We start from the raw sequence: 18,722 nt of genomic DNA on the forward strand, positions 1-18,722 counted from the left end.
GTCCAGCATAGTCAGTAGTACTGGGGACCTATACTTTCCCCCGTCCAACATAGTCAGTAGTACTGTGGACCTATACTTTCCCCCCTCCAACATAGTCAGTAGTACTGTGGACCTATACTTTCCCCCGTCCAATATAGTCAGTAGTACTGGGGACCTATACTTTCCCCGTCCAGCATAGTCAGTAGTACTGTGGACCTATACTTCCCCCTCCAACATAGTCAGTAGTACTGGGGACCTATACTTTCCCCGTCCAGCATAGTCAGTAGTACTGGGGACCTATACTTTCCCCGTCCAGCATAGTCAGTAGTACTGGGGACCTATACTTCCCCCCGTCCAGCATAGTCAGTAGTACTGGGGACCTATACTTTCCCCGTCCAATATAGTCAGTAGTACTGGGGACCTATACTTTCCCCCCTCCAACATAGTCAGTAGTACTGTGGACCTATACTTTCCCCCCTCCAACATAGTCAGTAGTACTGTGGACCTATACTTTCCCCCGTCCAATATAGTCAGTAGTACTGGGGACCTATACTTTCCCCGTCCAGCATAGTCAGTAGTACTGTGGACCTATACTTCCCCCTCCAACATAGTCAGTAGTACTGTGGACCTATACTTTCCCCGTCCAGCATAGTCAGTAGTACTGGGGACCTATACTTTCCCCGTCCAACATAGTCAGTAGTACTGGGGACCTCTACTGCCCCCCGTCCAACATAGTCAGTAGTACTGGGGACCTATACTTTCCCCCCTCCAGCATAGTCAGTAGTACTGCGGACCTATACTTTCCCCGTCCAACATAGTCAGTAGTACTGTGGACCTATACTTTCCCCCGTCCAACATAGTCAGTAGTACTGTGGACCTATACTTTCCCCGTCCAACATAGTCAGTAGTACTGGGGACCTATACTTCCCCCGTCCAACATAGTCAGTAGTACTGTGGACCTATACTTCCCCCGTCCAACATAGTCAGTAGTACTGTGGACCTATACTTTCCCCCCTCCAACATAGTCAGTAGTACTGTGGACCTATACTTCCCCCTCCAACATAGTCAGTAGTACTGTGGACCTATACTTTCCCCCGTCCAACATAGTCAGTAGTACTGTGGACCTATTCTTCCCCCGTCCAACATAGTCAGTAGTACTGGGGACCTATACTTCTCCCGTCCAGCATAGTCAGTAGTACTGGGGACCTATACTTTCCCCGTCCAACATAGTCAGTAGTACTGGGGACCTATACTTTCCCCGTCCAGCATTGTCAGTAGTACTGGGGACCTATACTTTCCCCGTCCAACATAGTCAGTAGTACTGGGGACCTATACTTTCCCCGTCCAACATAGTCAGTAGTACTGGGGACCTATACTTTCCCCGTCCAACATAGTCAGTAGTACTGGGGACCTATACTTTCCCCCGTCCAGCATAGTCAGTAGTACTGCGGACCTATACTTTCCCCCGTCCAACATAGTCAGTAGTACTGGGGACCTATACTTTCCCCCGTCCAACATAGTCAGTAGTACTGTGGACCTATACTTTCCCCCGTCCAACATAGTCAGTAGTACTGGGGACCTATACTTTCCCCGTCCAACATAGTCAGTAGTACTGGGGACCTATACTTTCCCCCGTCCAGCATAGTCAGTAGTACTGCGGACCTATACTTTCCCCCGTCCAACATAGTCAGTAGTACTGGGGACCTATACTTTCCCCGTCCAGCATAGTCAGTAGTACTGGGGACCTATACTTTCCCCGTCCAACATAGTCAGTAGTACTGTAGACCTATACTTTCCCCCGTCCAGCATAGTCAGTAGTACTGCGGACCTATACTTTCCCCGTCCAGCATAGTCAGTAGTACTGCGGACCTATACTTTCCCCCGTCCAACATAGTCAGTAGTACTGGGGACCTATACTTTCCCCGTCCAGCATAGTCAGTAGTACTGGGGACCTATACTTTCCCCGTCCAACATAGTCAGTAGTACTGGGGACCTATACTTTCCCCCGTCCAGCATAGTCAGTAGTACTGGGGACCTATACTTCCCCCGTCCAGCATAGTCAGTAGTACTGGGGAGTACACTCGCATACAAACAACCCTGAATTCATCATACTATAGGGGCACGGGTAGCCCAGTCGTCGAAAGCGCCGCGATTCGCTGTGCAGAGTTGCGTCCCTTGGGCACGCCAGAAACCTATGATTGTGGGTTCCAATCTCGGTTCGCCCCGATTATGTTTCTAGGTTTGTCAGCAACATACCCGTGCTCGTGGGTTTCACCGAACTGGTAAACGTCTGAGACCTGCATCACTTCGGGCTTTCCCCCCACATTAAGCTGACACGCCGCGATATAACTGAAATACTGTTAAAAGCGGCGTTAAACCCAACTCACTCACTCACTCGCTGCATCAGGGAAAAACATACTCTGAACATTCCGCATACTGCTATCAGTGAACTCGCTAGGTTGTGAAGGGAGATTACCGGTAGTGATGTCATATTAGTACACATCACCATCTGTCAAATTTCGCGTCACTGTACTTTACCTATGTGGCTACAGATTTTAGAGTTTTCGCAAGAAAAACAGAAACTTGGACAACATTTAGCCCTTTTAACTTTTCAAACCAGTCTTTAATTTTTCACCAGTGGGTTCCATCATATATACCTCCGTTAAATTGCAAAGTCAGAGGTAGACCCGGCTCCGCGCGACCGTAATTCTCACACAGCGTTGATTTTTCGAAAAAGGTGGGTGCAAAAATTAACTCGGCAACCAGAATTCCAGCGGTAATGTTGTGAATCACAAGGTTTTGGGCGCAAGGAGATCTCACGAGATTCGAGTTGTATACAACTCGACGCCGCGTGAATACTGAGTTGTAAACAACTTCAGTCCGTACAACTAATTGCATGCAACAAGTTGTACCAACTAGTTGTACCGTGAGAATGCCCCTTTAGGGAACGATATGGATGACGAAACAGCTCTCACTCCTCGCTGAGAATCCGTTTTTGCAAGGTTGCTCAAATAAAAGGCCCAGTGACCTGAATGGAGAATAGAGAGGCTATGTATACATATAGTCACAGTGAATCCCTCCACAGAGCCATATCTGCGTTCCTGGACAGAGCGACCGTGAAAAACCCTTGAAGTTCCAGCGATAACTCTGTAGACTGCCATTTCAAAGTTGGTGAGTTTTGTCATTGTTTCAAGACCTCTGAACGGATTGAAACATTCGCTGGTTCCCGCGTACTCTTGACTACGCTGTCAATATCCACCTCTGATCTCCCAGGCGCAGTTATCTACAGGCCGCCATGACACAGCGGGATTTTGCCGATTACAATATCTGTCTCTGAGATACATAATTTTGATAGAAACAAGCAGCTACATGAATATAGTGCAAACGAGCCGCAGTGAGGTGCGAGATCTAGGACCTGGGTAAAATCTAGACTTGCTTTAATAGAACTACAGCATTATAGTTAGGGCTAGGCGACAGGGAAAATAACATGATTCAAGAACTGCGAGACAGGCTAAGTTCGCCTGTGCACTGAGTTGGGAAAGGGACTGTCACAAGATGCGCCTGTGCATGTAGAGTAGTACGGGTGTGGGCAGGCCACACGTCAGCGCTCCCCTGCAATACGGGGAGAGTGACTTTGATATTATATAATTACCTCCAGCTCCAGGGATATAATCTCGCCAGCGCCTTATCAAAGTTTGTGAGTGTTGACGTTGAAGAAGTAAGCCGACTGAGACTTTTGTAGTCCTGCACCATGACCGTGTAATATATTTATTTTATGAAAATAAATAATCTCGAAACGCATACAAAAGCAAGTCTAGCCAGCTCAAGCCAGCTCTATTCTGAAATCAGCATAGGGGATTTTTTTTATTTTTAGAGTCAAGAGTGAGTGAGTGAGTGAGTGAGGTTTTACGCCGCTTTTAGCAATATTCCAGCAATGTCACGGCGGGGGGACATCAGAAATGGGCTTCACACATTGTACCCATGTCGGGAATCGAACCCGGGTCTTCGGCGTGACGAGCTAACGCTTTAACCACTAGGCTACCCGACCGCCCTTTAGAGTCAAGAAGGATATTGTGTAATATAAGATTTCAGAGACTAATTGTTAGTCGAAGACTTTCGCTGCTTCCCGCGGTCACTACAGTCCTGATACCGACAGTTGTAGGGGGACAGGTGCAGTAACGTGTCAGTTCTTGGTAGAAACTGAAAAAATTGAGAAAATTCATCTCTGTTCCCACACCAGCCTTCTCAACACTTCAAGGGCAGATAATTCTTATAATAACGTGAAGCTGTCGTTCTTGCTCACTAAAACATGAGGTAGGGTGGGAATACTAAAATGTTACCAGTTTGTTATGTGTATTTATAAAATAGGTCAGGAAGGTGTTTACTTCACTGAGACCTCATTCCAACTGCTGATGTCACCAATTTTGGCCCGGGGGCACGGGTGGCCCAGTCGTCTAAGGCGCCGCGATTCGCTGTGCAGAGTTGCGTCACGTTGGCACGCCAGAAACCTATGATTGTGGATTCGAATCCCGGTTCGCCCCGATTATGTTTCTAGGTTTGTCAGCACCATACCCGTGCTCGTGGGTTTCACCGAAGTGGTAAACGTCTGAGACCTGCATCACTTCGGGCTTTCCTCCCACAGTAAGCTGACACGCCGTGATATTACTGGAATACTGTTAAATGCGGCGTTGAACCCAACTCACTCACCAATTGTGGCTCGGTATGGTTTCAAGGTATCCAGGCTGAGACAGATAGAATTACATGGACAATCACAGGTTGGCAACAAGACAGATTGACCCCCATACATAAAACAAACGGATAGACAGCGTGAGGATGAGAAACATATCCACAAGAAGACATGGACAGACACGGGAGAAAGACGACAGGCATGAGAGGAAGATGGACAGGCATAGAAGGTATGGACAGAAATGGGAGAAGGACGGTCAGACAAAAGAGATAGACGGACAGACAAAGAAGACATGGGCAGACACGAGAGGAGTGAGTGAGTGAGTTGGGTTAGTAGTTAAGTACTGTGGTATGGAACACCTCAGGATTATGGAACCGCTCAGGATTATGGAACCGGAAGTGACGTCACATCCTCTGTGACGTCACTTCCGGTCACGTGACCTGCGCAGTGCATGATGGGAGTCTGCGCGTGCGCCTCCAAGATGGCGTCGCTTCCGTTTCCGGTGGCGTGCGCCTCCAAGAGGGCGTGGCTTCCGTGTCCGGTGGCGTGCGCCTCCAAGAGGGGCGTCGCTTCCGTGTCCGGAGGCGCGCGCCTCCAAGAGGGCGTCGCTTCCGTGTCCGGAGGCGCGCGCCTCCAAGAGGGGTGGCGCTTCCGTGTCCGGTGGCGCGCGCCTCCAGGGGGTGGCGGTGGTGGAGGGAGGGAGGGAGGGAGGGAGGGAGGGTGGTGGTGATGAAGGGAGGGAGGAAGGAAGGAAGGAAAGGAGGAGGAGGAGACGGGTTCATGGTGTGGGTGGGTGGGTGGGTGGGTGGGAGGGTCGTCAAAGCAAAGGAGGAAAGTTGTCTTTCGGGAGAGATGGGTGGCCCTGAAAAGGGCCGTTGGAAAACAAACTGGAAACTGGAAACTGGAAACGACAGGAAACGTCAGGAACACTGGAACACTGGAACACTGGAAAAACTGCAAACGATGGGACACTGGTAAAAAACAGTGGGGTAGCATGACCCCATGCGTTAGTCACTTTGTTCAGATGATCTCTCTTCTTCACCCTCTACTTCCATCTCATCCTCGGACTGAAGGTGTCGTCGGCGCTTTGAAGCGTGCTTTCTTGAGAGGCTTCTGACCCGTTTTCTTTTCTCTACAAGAGGTGTGATGTCCGCCCGGAGTTGTGCGAGGTATTCTTTTAGGTCGAGGACATCGACGTGCACGTCTTCGATGAGATGAACCACTTGTGTCACGGGTGTCACGGGTGTCACGGGTGCCACGGGTGTCGACGTGGACGGTGTTGCTGGCGTTTTCTTTCGACTGGGTTCTGGGCAATCTGCAGCGAAATGACCCAGGGCTTGACAGTTGTAACAGCGGTCCAGGCGATGGGGGGTCTTCTTTCGACTGGGTTCTGGGCAATCTGCAGCGAAATGACCCAGGGCTTCACAGTTGTAACAGCGGTCCAGGTTCCGATTCTCCTGCTTCTCTTGACTGTTCATCTTCGGACAGACATAGTGACGGTGACCTTGAGTGCCACACTCGAGGCATGTCACTTCAGGGCAGTACAGGTAACTGTGACTGTCGGTCTGGCACTTCATACAACTGTATCGAGCTGACATGATGGGTTTGATAGAATGCAGTGTGTGTGTGTGAGTGGCTTCGCTCTTGTTTTGTTTTTTATAGGAGAGGTACTGACACCCACCCTCCTGATTGGTTCCCCAGGCCGCGCCCCCCGATTGGTTCGTTTCGGGGCCTGGTCTGCACCTCGGTTTTCCAAAACGGACCGACCCCTGTGTTTCTTTTCCATAGGAAATGGATTTTACCATGGGAGAGAAAGCACAACCCCGGTTCGACCAATCAGAGTCCCGCATGACCCGAGCACGGTCTCTGATTGGTCGACAACCCAGGCTTCGGATTGGTCCGATTTCGATCCGGTTTTTTAATCGGGGTGTGCATTTCGATCCTGTTTTGTTTTTCTTCATCCTACAGACCACAGAACACGACTATGAGTTTTTAAAAAAAATTTAATCCCCTCGCTCACATGAACCAACACCACAAAACAAAAAGTCACAGGATGAGGGGGCCGTCCCTGTGACTTTTGTGAACACTGGGGGGTATGAACGTCTGTACACTTTGAAAAAAGAAACGTTGTCACTTGGGGTGAACAAGACACTCGACTCTTCTCTTCCGTGCTTCTTGGGACACCAAACGTCTGTATTTTTCGTTCACTTCTCCATCAGGACAAAACACACACAAGTATTCGCAGGGGACTTTGGCGTGCTTCAGATGTTCTTTCCAGGGTTGGTCTGTGGCTTCCCATTGGCGGAGTGCCACACCGCAGCAATAACAGGTCACACAGTCACCTTGTCCTGGATAGAAATAGCCAGCCATGGCCATGTCATACGGGGTCTGGGTCATCTGTTGAGGCCACGTTTTAAAAGATCTCAGACGTTCTTGAAATGAATCATAGTGGGGATGAGAAGGATGACACAAGGTGTAAGAAGGAAAAGGTCCCTCCAGAATGTCACTGAGTCGCCACGTGTCGTCCCTAAAGAGGGAACGTTTTCTCGCTTCTTGTTCTCTTGCCTTTTCAGACACCCGTTCGGAATCGGTGACGACATCTCGGGAGGATGACATGGCATTCATAGAACGTCTTTGCTCCATGATGACGGTGACTTCACTGAAAGAAGGTCTGAGGGTTCGCCTGCTTTTATGAAACTCTCCACCCTACTCCCTTCCACGGAAGGTCATGACCTTAGCTTCCACCTCCTCCACCTCATCACGTGACGTCATCCTGTGTTTGGGTTGACGGACACACGGCATGATCCGTGACACGATCCATGACATGACATGGTACACGGAGAAGGGGTGTGGGGATCGATGCGTACTGGAATGACCGACACCAGGCAGCTGATCTTTCAAGCATGGCCTTTCTCTTTTATCTATTTTTTATTTTAATTTTACACTTGGGTGTGCACTGACATGACAGATGCACAGACAGACGGACAGACAACGTCAACGACATCTCAACTCAACCTCTACCCTCGGTTCGGCACTCTATTGGAGTTGAGATCAATCAAGACACAAAGAGTCAGTTCAATCAATCACTGTTTAATCATGAAAAAACCAATCACAACCAGATACAACGGAAATACGAAAAGTCAATGGAGGAGGGAGTGCTTTGCATGTCCCTACAACAACAACAACAATAACGCGACAACGTTTTCCTCTTCCATCTTCAAGCCCATAAGAGGTGGTCCTCCCTCAACCCTGTGAGAGGTCCATCCGTTCAACACGTACAGTCTATGGTCTCCCTGAAACAGACATGACACATCACTTGATCACGGTTGCAGCTTACGTGTTGACAAGTTCTTCGAGTGAAGAGGAGGATCACCATAAGATGTGATCCTCAGCAGATGTGATAGGCATGTCATCATGTGTCATTATGCGGTCATAGGTCAACATACTACAAGTACAGTCTATGAGCTCCAGACCACAGGTATGACACATCACTTGCCCGCTGTTGCAACTGATGTATCTTAACATGTTGTTGTGTCGGCAAATACGACATCCGCGTTGTAGGGGAGTGAGTTGAGCTTCTCCATAAGGATCCAGGCCAACGTCGTTGTCATCTTCATTATCATCGCAAACCAGGGGCGTACCTGAGGAGTAGACATGAACATCTTCCGGGGATGTTGGTGACCAAGAAGCCTCAAGCAGGGGGAGCGTGTCCAGATCCATGGAAGGGAGAGTGGCCAGCTTGAGCGCTTCATGATCCTCACGGTCACCCGTCGCCATCGTCACAGCAGGGGCATTCGGTGAATAGGTGGGCTCCCGAGGGGTTTGTTCCCACCACTGTTCTAGCACGCCCTGGACTGAACTGACATCAGGGGTCCTGTCAATCATAGGACAGAGTCCATTTATCATAGGAATAGGTCATGAATATGAATCACATCAAGAATGACTGAGACAAAGAAGAGCAAGGGTACTTACAGCTGTTCTTGAGGAGAGATCTTCAGAGATAATTTCTTCCGTGATCGTCTTTTTGCAGGCGTTGCAGGTTTCAAAAAGGATGTCCCCATCGTTTCGATGTCTGTGGTCGCTGCAGCCGTTGTTGCTGTTGCTGCTGTGGTGGTGGTGATGGTGGTGGGTGTTGCTGCTGCTGTGGGGATCACAACGACTGTGGGCTTGCTTGTCTTTTTCTTCTGGATCTTCTTTATCGTCTTCTTCGATGTGCCTTTCTCGGGTTCAGTCAGCTTCCTCATCTTTGAACGTATCTGTTCGCACATCAGGTTGTCGCCCTTCGCACGTAACTTGGCGTACGCGTCGTCGGTCTTCATCTTTAAACACAGCAAGTCGTACACTTCACCCCACAGTTCAGCAGTCATGTCACCGTTCCCATCTCCACTGCTTCCTTGGCCACTCATGTCGCTTCGTGTCTTGTCATTCAATCGTTTCGACATGATGTTGTCCGGATGTTCTGTTCGTTGTTGTTTCTTTTCAAGTCTTCACGGAGGTGCGTCAACACTTGATGGTACTCTCTCCAAACACGTGTTTCTTCCAGATAAAACGCCAACAACCAACACAACGTGAGGAACATCAATCAGAGGGGGGCGATGTGGTTGCTTGGTCCGTTCAGTGAAAAGTGATGACCGGAGAGCATCGGTCGTATTAAAAGCCACGGAGGTCCTGCTTTCTGATTGGTCCGTTCCGGTGTCTGGTCTGAGTCTCCATTTTTCCAAACTGGACCGACCCTTGTGTTTCTTTTCCATAGGGTTAGGCTTGTAGCGTGAGAGAGAAAGCACAACCTCGGTTCGACCAATCAGAGCCCACCATGGCTCGAGCACGGTCTCTGATTGGTCGACAACCCAGGCTTCGGATTGGTCCGATTTCGATCCGTTTTTTTTTTTTTCTGTAAGGGGTTCATGTCGATTCAGTTTCGATCCCCTTGTCATGCAAAAAAAAAGTTATAGAAAGTCGTCTCTGTACCCAAAGGGGAGCGTGTCTACAGGTAGGCCTGTGGTGTCGTCGTAGACCACACGTCGCTTGTCGTACACGGTACGATAGTCTTTTCGGGTGGGGCGGGTAACGAGTGCGTTTTCGTGCCGAGGTCCTTTTCGAATGATCTGATGAGGGTAATCCAAACTGATTTTCTCTTCCTCCTCTTTCCCAGACCGTTGTCCCAGTATCAGTCCTTTCATGGTGTCAAAGTTGAGATGGCGTTGGTTTCGGTAATTCAAAGTGAACCCTCGCACTTTGCAGGTCGTGCGCGTTCCATCGGGTCTGGGGTTCATTAACTCATAGCCATAGTTTTTGGGACCTCCTGACACAAACGTCTTGATGGTGTTTCCGTCCAGTTCATCCGTAAACTCACCCAACGAATGACCCAGCTCTGGATTCGCGTCGTGGGGTCGATGAATGTAAATGACGCTGTCCGTGTCAAAGTACAAGACCCTGCGGCCCACCAGGGCAAGGGTCTCGTACAGCTTGAGACGTGCTTGGGCGGTGACCCAAGCAGCGATGGCGACATTGAAATGAGAATGAGGGGTTTGGAATTCTTTCCGCTGGGTATAGGTCACTTCCACCATGTGTTCGTTGACAACGGTCACATCCTCGATGGTATTGCGGTCATCCCTCCACAAGGCAAAGTACTGTGCAGGATCGTTCATATAGACGTTCTGACTGTAGTCTACCCGTTGCCCAAACTTGCCCCAGAGCGAATTCAGTTGCATCTTGGCAATCGTGCGGCGTCCTGGATTTTTTTCGATGCGGTCCTTGTCCAACCGAATGCCTTCTTTGTCGTAGATCTCCTGGATGTAAGCGTCGTGATCCGTACATCCTTCGGGGTATCCGCTGGCTTCGAGCTTCTCCTTGAAATGTCGATCGATGTAAGTGTCAAAGAGTCCCACTTGCTGGGTGTCGGGGTCATGCTGTGCAAAGGTGTCAAAATGCCAAACGTCGTAGATCTGAAGCACCCGGTAGTCATACTTCTTCACGGCTTCCTGGAGTTCTACGGTGGCGTACGTCCCCACCCATGACCTCTCTTCGTCCGTGTGTTCGCAGGGGGAGTCTGACCGGGTATCGGCACACGTACGGCACAAAGGACAGAGCAGTTTGCCGCCCGATCTGTAAGGCAGTAGCGGATGGTAGAGTCGTTTCGGGGGTAGGACACGGCATTGGATCAGGCCTTTCAGTTCAAACAACGTGTCCACAGGGGGTTGATGGAGAAGGGTCGGGTGTCCCGTGGGAAACGCTCCGGTCTTACAAATGTAGGGATAAAGGGAACAAATATCAATGTACTTGATGGTTTCACCTTCTTGGGCTTCGTAGCATAATCGCGTGGCATTGGTGCGTCCTCCATAGAAGGCGTCGCGAGGGTTGAGCGGCCCGGGGACGTGACGACAGTGGGGTCCCTGCAAGAAAGCACGTAGAGCGGAGTCCTCCCGTTGCATTTTCGTAAATTCGTGCTCCCACAGGGCGACGACCCGTTTCACCTCAGGGTGTTGACTCAAGAGACTCAAGCGGTAGTGGGTGTCGGTGTAACGGGCTCCCAACGACGTGCCCAGGACGGGATGCGGTTCTCCACGTCGGGTCTTGTGACAGGTGTTGCACCCATGCCAGAAACAGCCCAGGAATTCGTAGACGGTGCCTGTCGCTGGATCGTACCCATCCACGCTGTACCGATGTTGACCCTCTCCACAGGTGAACTCTTTTTCACCGCCATTCCTGGCGTGCTGGAGGTGCAGATGGGGGTCCCTTTCCATCAGAGAGTGGAGCCAGTGCATACAGGCCTGGGAATAGTTTCTCTTGGGTTGGTAGCCTTGAGGTGGAAGAATGGCGATGGTATTGGGTTTCAGGTCGTGTTTTCGGAAGGATTTCATGGTGAACGCAGCAGCTGTCATCACTTCCACAAAGGGATCCATGCCCACCGAGTGGATGGCGTTCTGTCGGAAGTCAGCGCATCCCCGTCTCAAAATGTCCACATCGCTCTGGCAGTAAGCTAAAAGTTCTTCTTGTAAGTCGAACAAGGCTCCTTCTTGCACTTTTTGGGTATGCCACTGGAGGAAGGCTGAGCGTTCCGCGGGAGACATGCCATCGGGATCGTACGTGACGGCTGGTGGATAGGGACCTCTGTAGGTCTGGTTGACTCTCGTATTGAAAAAGTGTGGAAAGTACCCTTTCTTCATTTCTTTCAACCCAAAGCTCTTGGGAAAGGCTTTCAGGGGGTAAGGGATGAAATTTAAGCTGTCTTCGAAACACAGCCGTCCCAGGGTCATCTGTAAAATTTGTTGGCCATGTCGAATCTTGGTGGGGAGCGTCACCAGGAGGGGGGACAGGCCCTTCAGGATTAAGTGTAAATCATAGGATCGTGCATTGTGGGCCATCACATAAATGCGATCCTCCTTCGGGACTGTATGGCAGGAGGTGTTCTTGTTCTTTGGCTTCTTTGTTTTCTCCACTTCCATGACCTCTTCCACCTCCTCCACCTCTTCCGTCTCCTCCGCCTCCTGCTGGGGTGATGCATGCCGTTGACGTTTGGTAGCGTCCTTTCTTGAGGGGGTGCCATCCCGTTTTCTTTTTTTCCCCAGGGGGGCTGTTGTGCCCTTGCGTGTGCTGTCCTCCTCTTCCTCCGGGTTGGGCTTCTTCTTCTTGGGTATTTCACACAACGTGGTCAACCACACACACACATCATGTCGCGTGGTGGGCCCTCGAAACACGATCTCACGGCTGGGACCATACCCTTCTTCTCTCCATGGGCAGTGTTCGCACAAGTTCTTGCTCACTTCACTGATGCATCGTCCACATCCTAGTTGCACCACGCACAAATTTGGAATGTGTTCCCCCGTGTCTTGCATGCATTCAAAATCGTAGAAGACGTATTGGACGTCGTCTCGTACGTGATGTTGTTCCTCTTCCCCCTCCTTCTCCGTTTCCTCTCCCCCCTCCCCCTCCCCCTCCTCCCCCTCCTCGTTTTCTTCACGGAGAGGCGTCATGTAACAGCGATGGTCTGGGGTCATGGGTTCTCGGCACACCAAGCAGGGATGTTCTTCGTCGAAGCACTCGTGGTGAACCATGGGGGTCTCCAAGACGCGGACCAGCTGAAAACAGTTCGGGCACCTGTGAATCGATTGACAGGCGCTGGGTTTTCCCTCTGACGGTGACTGGAGATGTCGGGTGTAACACGTTGGATTGGGGAACCAACCTTGACATGTCAAGCAAGGGATCCCGAGCTCTTCCTGGGGTCCACAATAGCTAGAGTAGAAGCAGCGGTGACAGCGGTATTCCTTGGTGCAGGGATGTTTTTCGGGATGGTCGTAACGTTTGTCGCAACGTTCGCAGTAATGGTCAGACCCGTAAAAAGCGGACATGGAAGTGATGACATCGTAGTGCTGATCATGATGGTATAGATGCAGCACCGTGGCGTGAGGTGGAGCCTCATCACACTTGTACAACAGTCTCTGACCCACCTCTTGACTGTAGACTTTCAGTTGATAATGCAGGTGGGTCAAGGCCCGTCCCACGCGTGCGAGGTCGTCCAGCCCCCGACAGGGACCTTCAGGCAGGCCAAGGCGTCGAAACAAGGCCCGTGCCCGTAGGCCTTGAACGTCGACGCGATTCGTTCTCATCAGTCTCACTAACTGGGCTTTCCATGCTGGGGTCAAAGGATGGGGTTTGTGGGCATAATGCTGTGCCACCACCAGGGCCCGTGCCAAACAGGATTGATCTTCGTTCTTGATCCGTACGATGCACCTTTTGCGTGTTAAAAAAGCTTCGAGTCCAATCACGTTTTTCACCCGGGGAGCACCACTGCCCGATCCTAGCCTGTCGGGATCTGCGACGTGTACTAAAGTCACATCCATGGTGTCATCGATGTTCAGGTCTTTGTTGGACTGTTGGACTTTTTCCACGGCCTGCAAAATATCTGGCCCATGGAGATCTTCAAAACGTCGAAAGGGAATCCGTATGGGGGTGTTCAAAGCGGGATGATCGATACCTAGACCAATACGATCTCCCTTCTGACCTGACATCTGTTCATAAAAGTCATCGATCACCCTGTCAAATAAAGCTGGCAGTTCCAGGGGGACGCGTTCCGGTGGTACGGTGTCCAAGTAGTCTGGGTTGAAAGTCAAACGATAGGTATGATTAGCAGTTCTTAACCGTCTGGAGCGGGTGGTATCTTTCCTCTCCAAACGATAGGGCGTACTTTGGTTGCTCGTCATGATAACGATGTGTGTCTGATGAACGCCTGTACTCTAAGAGGGTCTGAACGTCTGATGGATGGACAACCCTTCCCCAAAACAGGATCGAAATCGGACCAATCCGAAGCCTGGATTGTCGACCAATCAGAAGACAGCCTCGACCAATCAGAAGGCAGCACCCGACCCGAGTTGTGCTTTCTCTCCCATGGTAAAATCCATTTCCTATGGAAAAGAAACACAGGGGTCGGGTCGTTTTGGAAAACCGAGGTGCAGGCCAGGCCCCGAAACGAACCAATCGGTGCGTTGCGTTTTGGACCAACCAGGAAGCACCCCATTTCGATCCGGTTCTTCCCCCATAAAACAAGAGTGGATTCGAATGGGTCAGTGTCACTTGTAAAATTGATGTGATAAAATCAAGAATGGCTGAAACAAAGAAGAGTGGTACGACGACGACGACGACGCGTGGCGAAGATGTGGGAATGGAGGGTACAGATACTCGTGCATGTTGGAGTAAGAGTCATGCCGAGGAGGCGGTGTCACTGCTCAGTCAAACACCATCGCACTATTATCTGCGCTTTGAAAGAAGGCTCGCTTCGTTTGAGACGTGGCCCACGCAAATGTATCAGACTGCTGAGGAGATGGCTCATGCGGGCTTTGTCTACACTCAGGGTGCCGATGGTGTGTGCTGTTTCCAATGTGGTGTGCGGCTGAGACAATGGGCACCCCACGACAATCCTTGGGCGGCACATCACAAGTGGTCCCCAGACTGCGATTACCTCAAGCTAACCGGGCTGGTGAAACACCAGAAGCAACTACAACTACACTATCTCTGCGAAGAGAAACAGAGGTACACGAATGACGTAGCAGAGCCGACTGCCTAGGAGGACGACGTTTCCCGTGTCCTGCGTTCCCGTTCAAGTTCCCGTTCCAGTTCCCCGTTCAAGTTCCCGTTCCAGTTCCCGTTCAAGTTCCCGTTTGTCTACAGTTGTTGTTGTGAATGGTTCAATCTGTTTCCGCTTCCTGTTTCCAACAAACTTTTCTTTGTTGGACCCACAAGTGGTGTCACGGTGGTCACCCCGATGACATACCCAGATGGCAGCAAGTACCCCTTCGACGATCCTTGTCTTGTCAATAAGCTTGGACATGATCATTCTTCTTGGACAGCAGCAGAAAAGTTTTCTTCTTTCCCAAAACGGCCCTTTTCAGGGCCACCCATCTCACCCAAAAGACAACTTTCTACCTTTGCTTTGCCAAACAATGACAATCCAAAACAAAGAACCCACACCCACCCCTAGGCCTCTTGGAGGCACACGTCTAAAAATAAAATAAATAGATATAAATATAAATAGATCAATAGAGACACGTGGTACACCACGTCAAACATCACGTGTGCATGAAAACACGTGTCACAGTACGTCTGTCGACTTACACGGGTGTCAACACCTCGGTATCCTTAAATAATCATAATAATAATAATAATAATAATACTAATTTGAAGACACACACACACACACACAGGACACCACGTGTACATGACGTTCACATCGCGACACTACGTTTTGCCTGACCACACGCTATTCTATACATCAACGTCAACGTCTGTTTGAAGACATACACACATACCCACACACACACATGCACACATGACATTCCGATTGGCATGGGAGTGACACACACGTACATCACGTAGGCATTCCCACGTTCATGTCTACCGATGAAGGTCCACCTTCCTTTAGCATTCAGACGACCGTCTACCTCAAAAAAAATACCAAGGCTACCCAAGAAGAAAAAACCGGATCGAAATCGGACCAATCCGAAGCCTGGGTTGTCGACCAATCAGAAGCGGTGCTCGGACCAGGTGGGGCTCTGATTGGCCGAACCGGGGTTGTGCTTTCTCTCCCATGGTAAAATCCATTTCCTATGGAAAAGAAACACAGGGGTCGGTCCGTTTTGGAAAACCGAGGTGCTGACCAGGCCCCGGAACGAACCAATCGGAGCTGCGGTCTGGCGAACCAACCAGGAGGGTGGGTGTCAGTACCTCTCCTATAAAACAACAGTGGATTCGAGTGGGTCAGTGTCACTTGTAAAATTGATTCATCATGATGAGCAGCAGCAACAGCAACAGCAACAACTACCACATGAAAGAAAACTGGGATTTAGAAATCGCCACAGTGAAACAACCTTTGCCCGGGTGGAAAGAAGCATCACCACCACCACCACCATGGTCTCCAGCATGGCAATGCGACAGATGCCAAGGGGGCCTGCCTGTGTACGCCCTTGGCACAAGGGCACGGGATGGGACTTTCGAATGTGTGTACTGTAAGACCATCCTCAAGGACACCTACGTGCGTCGGTTAACGCACACCAGTAGGTGTCCTGTCAGACGTCAAATGAAAGTCCACCCGTGCCTTTGCACCATGGCGTGCACATGCATGTAAATATCAAAACGGCCCTTTTCAGGGCCACCCATCTCTCCCGAAAGACAACTTTCCTCCTTTGCTTTGACGACCCTCCCACCCACCCACCCACCCACCCACACCATGAACCCGTCTCCTCCTCCTCCTTTCCTTCCTTCCTTCCTCCCTCCCTTCATCACCACCACCCTCCCTCCCTCCCTCCCTCCCTCCCTCCACCACCGCCACCCCCTGGAGGCGCGCGCCACCGGACACGGAAGCGCCACCCCTCTTGGAGGCGCGCGCCTCCGGACACGGAAGCGACGCCCTCTTGGAGGCGCGCGCCTCCGGACACGGAAGCGACGCCCCTCTTGGAGGCGCACGCCACCGGACACGGAAGCCACGCCCTCTTGGAGGCGCACGCCACCGGAAACGGAAGCGACGCCATCTTGGAGGCGCACGCGCAGACTCCCATCATGCACTGCGCAGGTCACGTGACCGGAAGTGACGTCACAGAGGATGTGACGTCACTTCCGGTTCCATAATCCTGAGCGGTTCCATAATCCTGAGGTGTTCCATACCACAGTACTTAACTACTTGGGTTTAACGCCGCTTTTAACAGTATTGCAGTTATATCGCGGCGTGTCAGCTTAATGTGGGAGGAAAGTCCGAAGTGATGCAGGTCTCATACGTTTACAGACACGAGAGGAAGGCGGACAGACCACGAAGACATGGGCAGACACAAGAGGAAGGCGGACACACAAAGAAGACATGGGCGGACACGAGAGGAAGATGGACAAAGAAGACATGGGCGGACACAAGAGGAAGACAGACAGACAAAGAAGACACGATAAAAATCTCAGAAAGACGGACAAGACAAGACAGACAGACGGAAGGACGAACAGGAGACACACAAGGCAGATAGGAAGTATGTTCTCTTTTCTCATTGGTAAAGCAGATTACTATTGATATATTTTTATCTTCCGCAGAAACCAGAAGATGTTCTCTGAACTGTCGTCCAGCCTCCTTTCCGTCATCTTCGTGATTCTGACACCTGTATACAAAGTTCTTCAGGGCGTTCTTTGGAGAATTACAGGGGTCAAGTCTGCACGAGCAGCTACCAACACATGCTATGAACGTGCCGTCCACGTGCAACACGTGTTTTGGAAAAGAAAAGTGTCTCACATGAAGCCTTCCGACACAAATGAATTCTGGACCACACACGAAAGGTTTGACCATCCCCGAATCCTCTTGGACCCGTCAATATCTCTGTATAATATCACATCAACAGAGGCTATATTTCTGAAGACAGACAAAGATGTAGATATCTACAGCTCAGACACACACCCTTTCATGAAGTGGGCCCAGGTTCTCAATGCTGAGAAAGTATACACGATTCCTATTGTGGCCTTTCACCGTCTGGCGGACGAGACTGGGGATCCTCAGCTTCCCGTCATATGGGTCTCTAGCACTGGGCGCTGTGGCTCTACTCTACTCAGTCAGGTCTTTGAGAAGGTTCCAGGAACCATCGCCCTCGGAGAACCAGATGCCCTCACTTACATTACACTATTAAATAAGAGCGAAGCCGCCCCGGAAGAGGTCGTTCGAGAGCTGCTGCGGAGTGTCATCAGGCTGCAGTGTAAGACACTGCCAGGAGCTCAAAGAATTGTTCTGAAGGTCGCTGCCTTTACTTTCGCAGAGGTCAAGGACATTTGTGAAATGTTTCCTAAAATCAAGCACCTGTTTCTTTACAGAGACAGTTTACCATATGCTGTTTCTACCAAGGGACTAACACAGTCGGAGATTAAAGGTCAAATATTTAAAGCCCTAATCGATTCTGATTTATTCGGGAGGTTCTTTCCGGGAGTTCGAAGGGATGTGTACACAACGATGACACGCATAGATCGCAATGACCATGACCTTGAGGACATAGCATCCAACTTGACCTTTGTTGGCCTATGGATGATATTGAGTGCGGCCATAATGACGAGATACAAGGAGTTTAGAGAGAGCGGGATACCGATATTTGCTCTAAAGTACGAAGACCTGTTGAAGGAGAAGGAAGGCATGGTTAAAGCCTTGTTCCAGAAATTGGATATACCATGGAAGCATGTCTCAAAAGCTCTGGCTGCATTTGAAGTAGACTCACAACGAGGCTCGTCGATTAGCCGGAAGTCAACAGGATCCCGTTCTCCCCTGACACCACGAGAGTTGTCGGACGGTAACATAGTTCTGGAGAGATATGGCTTTCCGAGATTTGACGAGAGTATAGACCTGCCTGGGCGTCTACAGCCCGCTGTTTATTAATACAAAACATGTCATTTTCGTCACTAATATATGGACCTTTCCGCAGCAGTTAACGAAGCAAGTCACCACCACAATTGTTGATAAACCATAAAAAGTGTGTTTTGAGGCAGCATCTTTGAAGTGCGTCTTATATATATATAATCGTTTACTTTACCCCACGTTCCTTCTATGACTAGA

General features: G+C 50.3%; 4 protein-coding genes across 4 annotated transcripts; 2 read left to right on the forward strand and 2 right to left on the reverse strand.

Annotated features, from left to right (window-relative positions):
• The first annotated feature begins 3,061 nt into the window (after positions 1-3,061).
• Positions 3,062-18,686, forward strand: LOC139457853 (uncharacterized). Its single transcript, XM_071239202.1, has 2 exons — positions 3,062-3,150; positions 17,228-18,686. The coding sequence occupies exon 2, from the start codon at positions 17,238-17,240 to the stop codon at positions 18,543-18,545; it is 1,308 nt and encodes a 435-aa protein (XP_071095303.1). The 5' UTR covers positions 3,062-3,150; positions 17,228-17,237; the 3' UTR covers positions 18,546-18,686.
• On the reverse strand, positions 7,849-9,545 carry LOC139457852 (uncharacterized). The gene is made up of 3 exons (XM_071239201.1): positions 8,639-9,545; positions 8,308-8,540; positions 7,849-7,959 (listed from the first exon to the last, which is right to left on the reverse strand). The coding sequence occupies exons 1-3, from the start codon at positions 9,106-9,108 to the stop codon at positions 7,949-7,951; spliced, it is 714 nt and encodes a 237-aa protein (XP_071095302.1). The 5' UTR covers positions 9,109-9,545; the 3' UTR covers positions 7,849-7,948.
• LOC139457353 (uncharacterized) lies at positions 9,613-13,866 on the reverse strand. The gene is made up of 2 exons (XM_071238760.1): positions 10,959-13,866; positions 9,613-9,968 (listed from the first exon to the last, which is right to left on the reverse strand). The coding sequence occupies exons 1-2, from the start codon at positions 13,864-13,866 to the stop codon at positions 9,613-9,615; spliced, it is 3,264 nt and encodes a 1,087-aa protein (XP_071094861.1).
• On the forward strand, positions 14,265-14,726 carry LOC139457354 (baculoviral IAP repeat-containing protein 7-like). Its single transcript, XM_071238761.1, has one exon. The coding sequence runs from the start codon at positions 14,265-14,267 to the stop codon at positions 14,724-14,726; it is 462 nt and encodes a 153-aa protein (XP_071094862.1).
• Positions 18,687-18,722: the final 36 nt, after the last annotated feature.

The sequence above is a fragment of the Haliotis cracherodii genome, unplaced genomic scaffold, assembly GCF_022045235.1.
Source record: "Haliotis cracherodii isolate W230 unplaced genomic scaffold, xgHalCrac1.p SCAF_12, whole genome shotgun sequence".
Classification (NCBI taxonomy): Eukaryota; Metazoa; Mollusca; class Gastropoda; order Lepetellida; family Haliotidae; genus Haliotis; species Haliotis cracherodii.

Coding starts and splice junctions, on each gene's coding strand:
- LOC139457354 (XM_071238761.1), top strand. CDS start 14,265: ATGGCTGAAACAAAGAAGAGTGGTACGACGACGACGACGACGCGTGGC.
- LOC139457353 (XM_071238760.1), bottom strand. CDS start 13,866: ATGACGAGCAACCAAAGTACGCCCTATCGTTTGGAGAGGAAAGATACC. Junction 9,969..10,958: donor ATGCTACGAAGCCCAAGAAG/GTGAAACCATCA, acceptor CGTTTGTGTCAG/GAGGTCCCAAAAACTATGGC.
- LOC139457853 (XM_071239202.1), top strand. CDS start 17,238: ATGTTCTCTGAACTGTCGTCCAGCCTCCTTTCCGTCATCTTCGTGATT.
- LOC139457852 (XM_071239201.1), bottom strand. CDS start 9,108: ATGTCGAAACGATTGAATGACAAGACACGAAGCGACATGAGTGGCCAA. Junction 8,541..8,638: donor ATCTCTCCTCAAGAACAGCT/GTAAGTACCCTT, acceptor TATGATTGACAG/GACCCCTGATGTCAGTTCAG.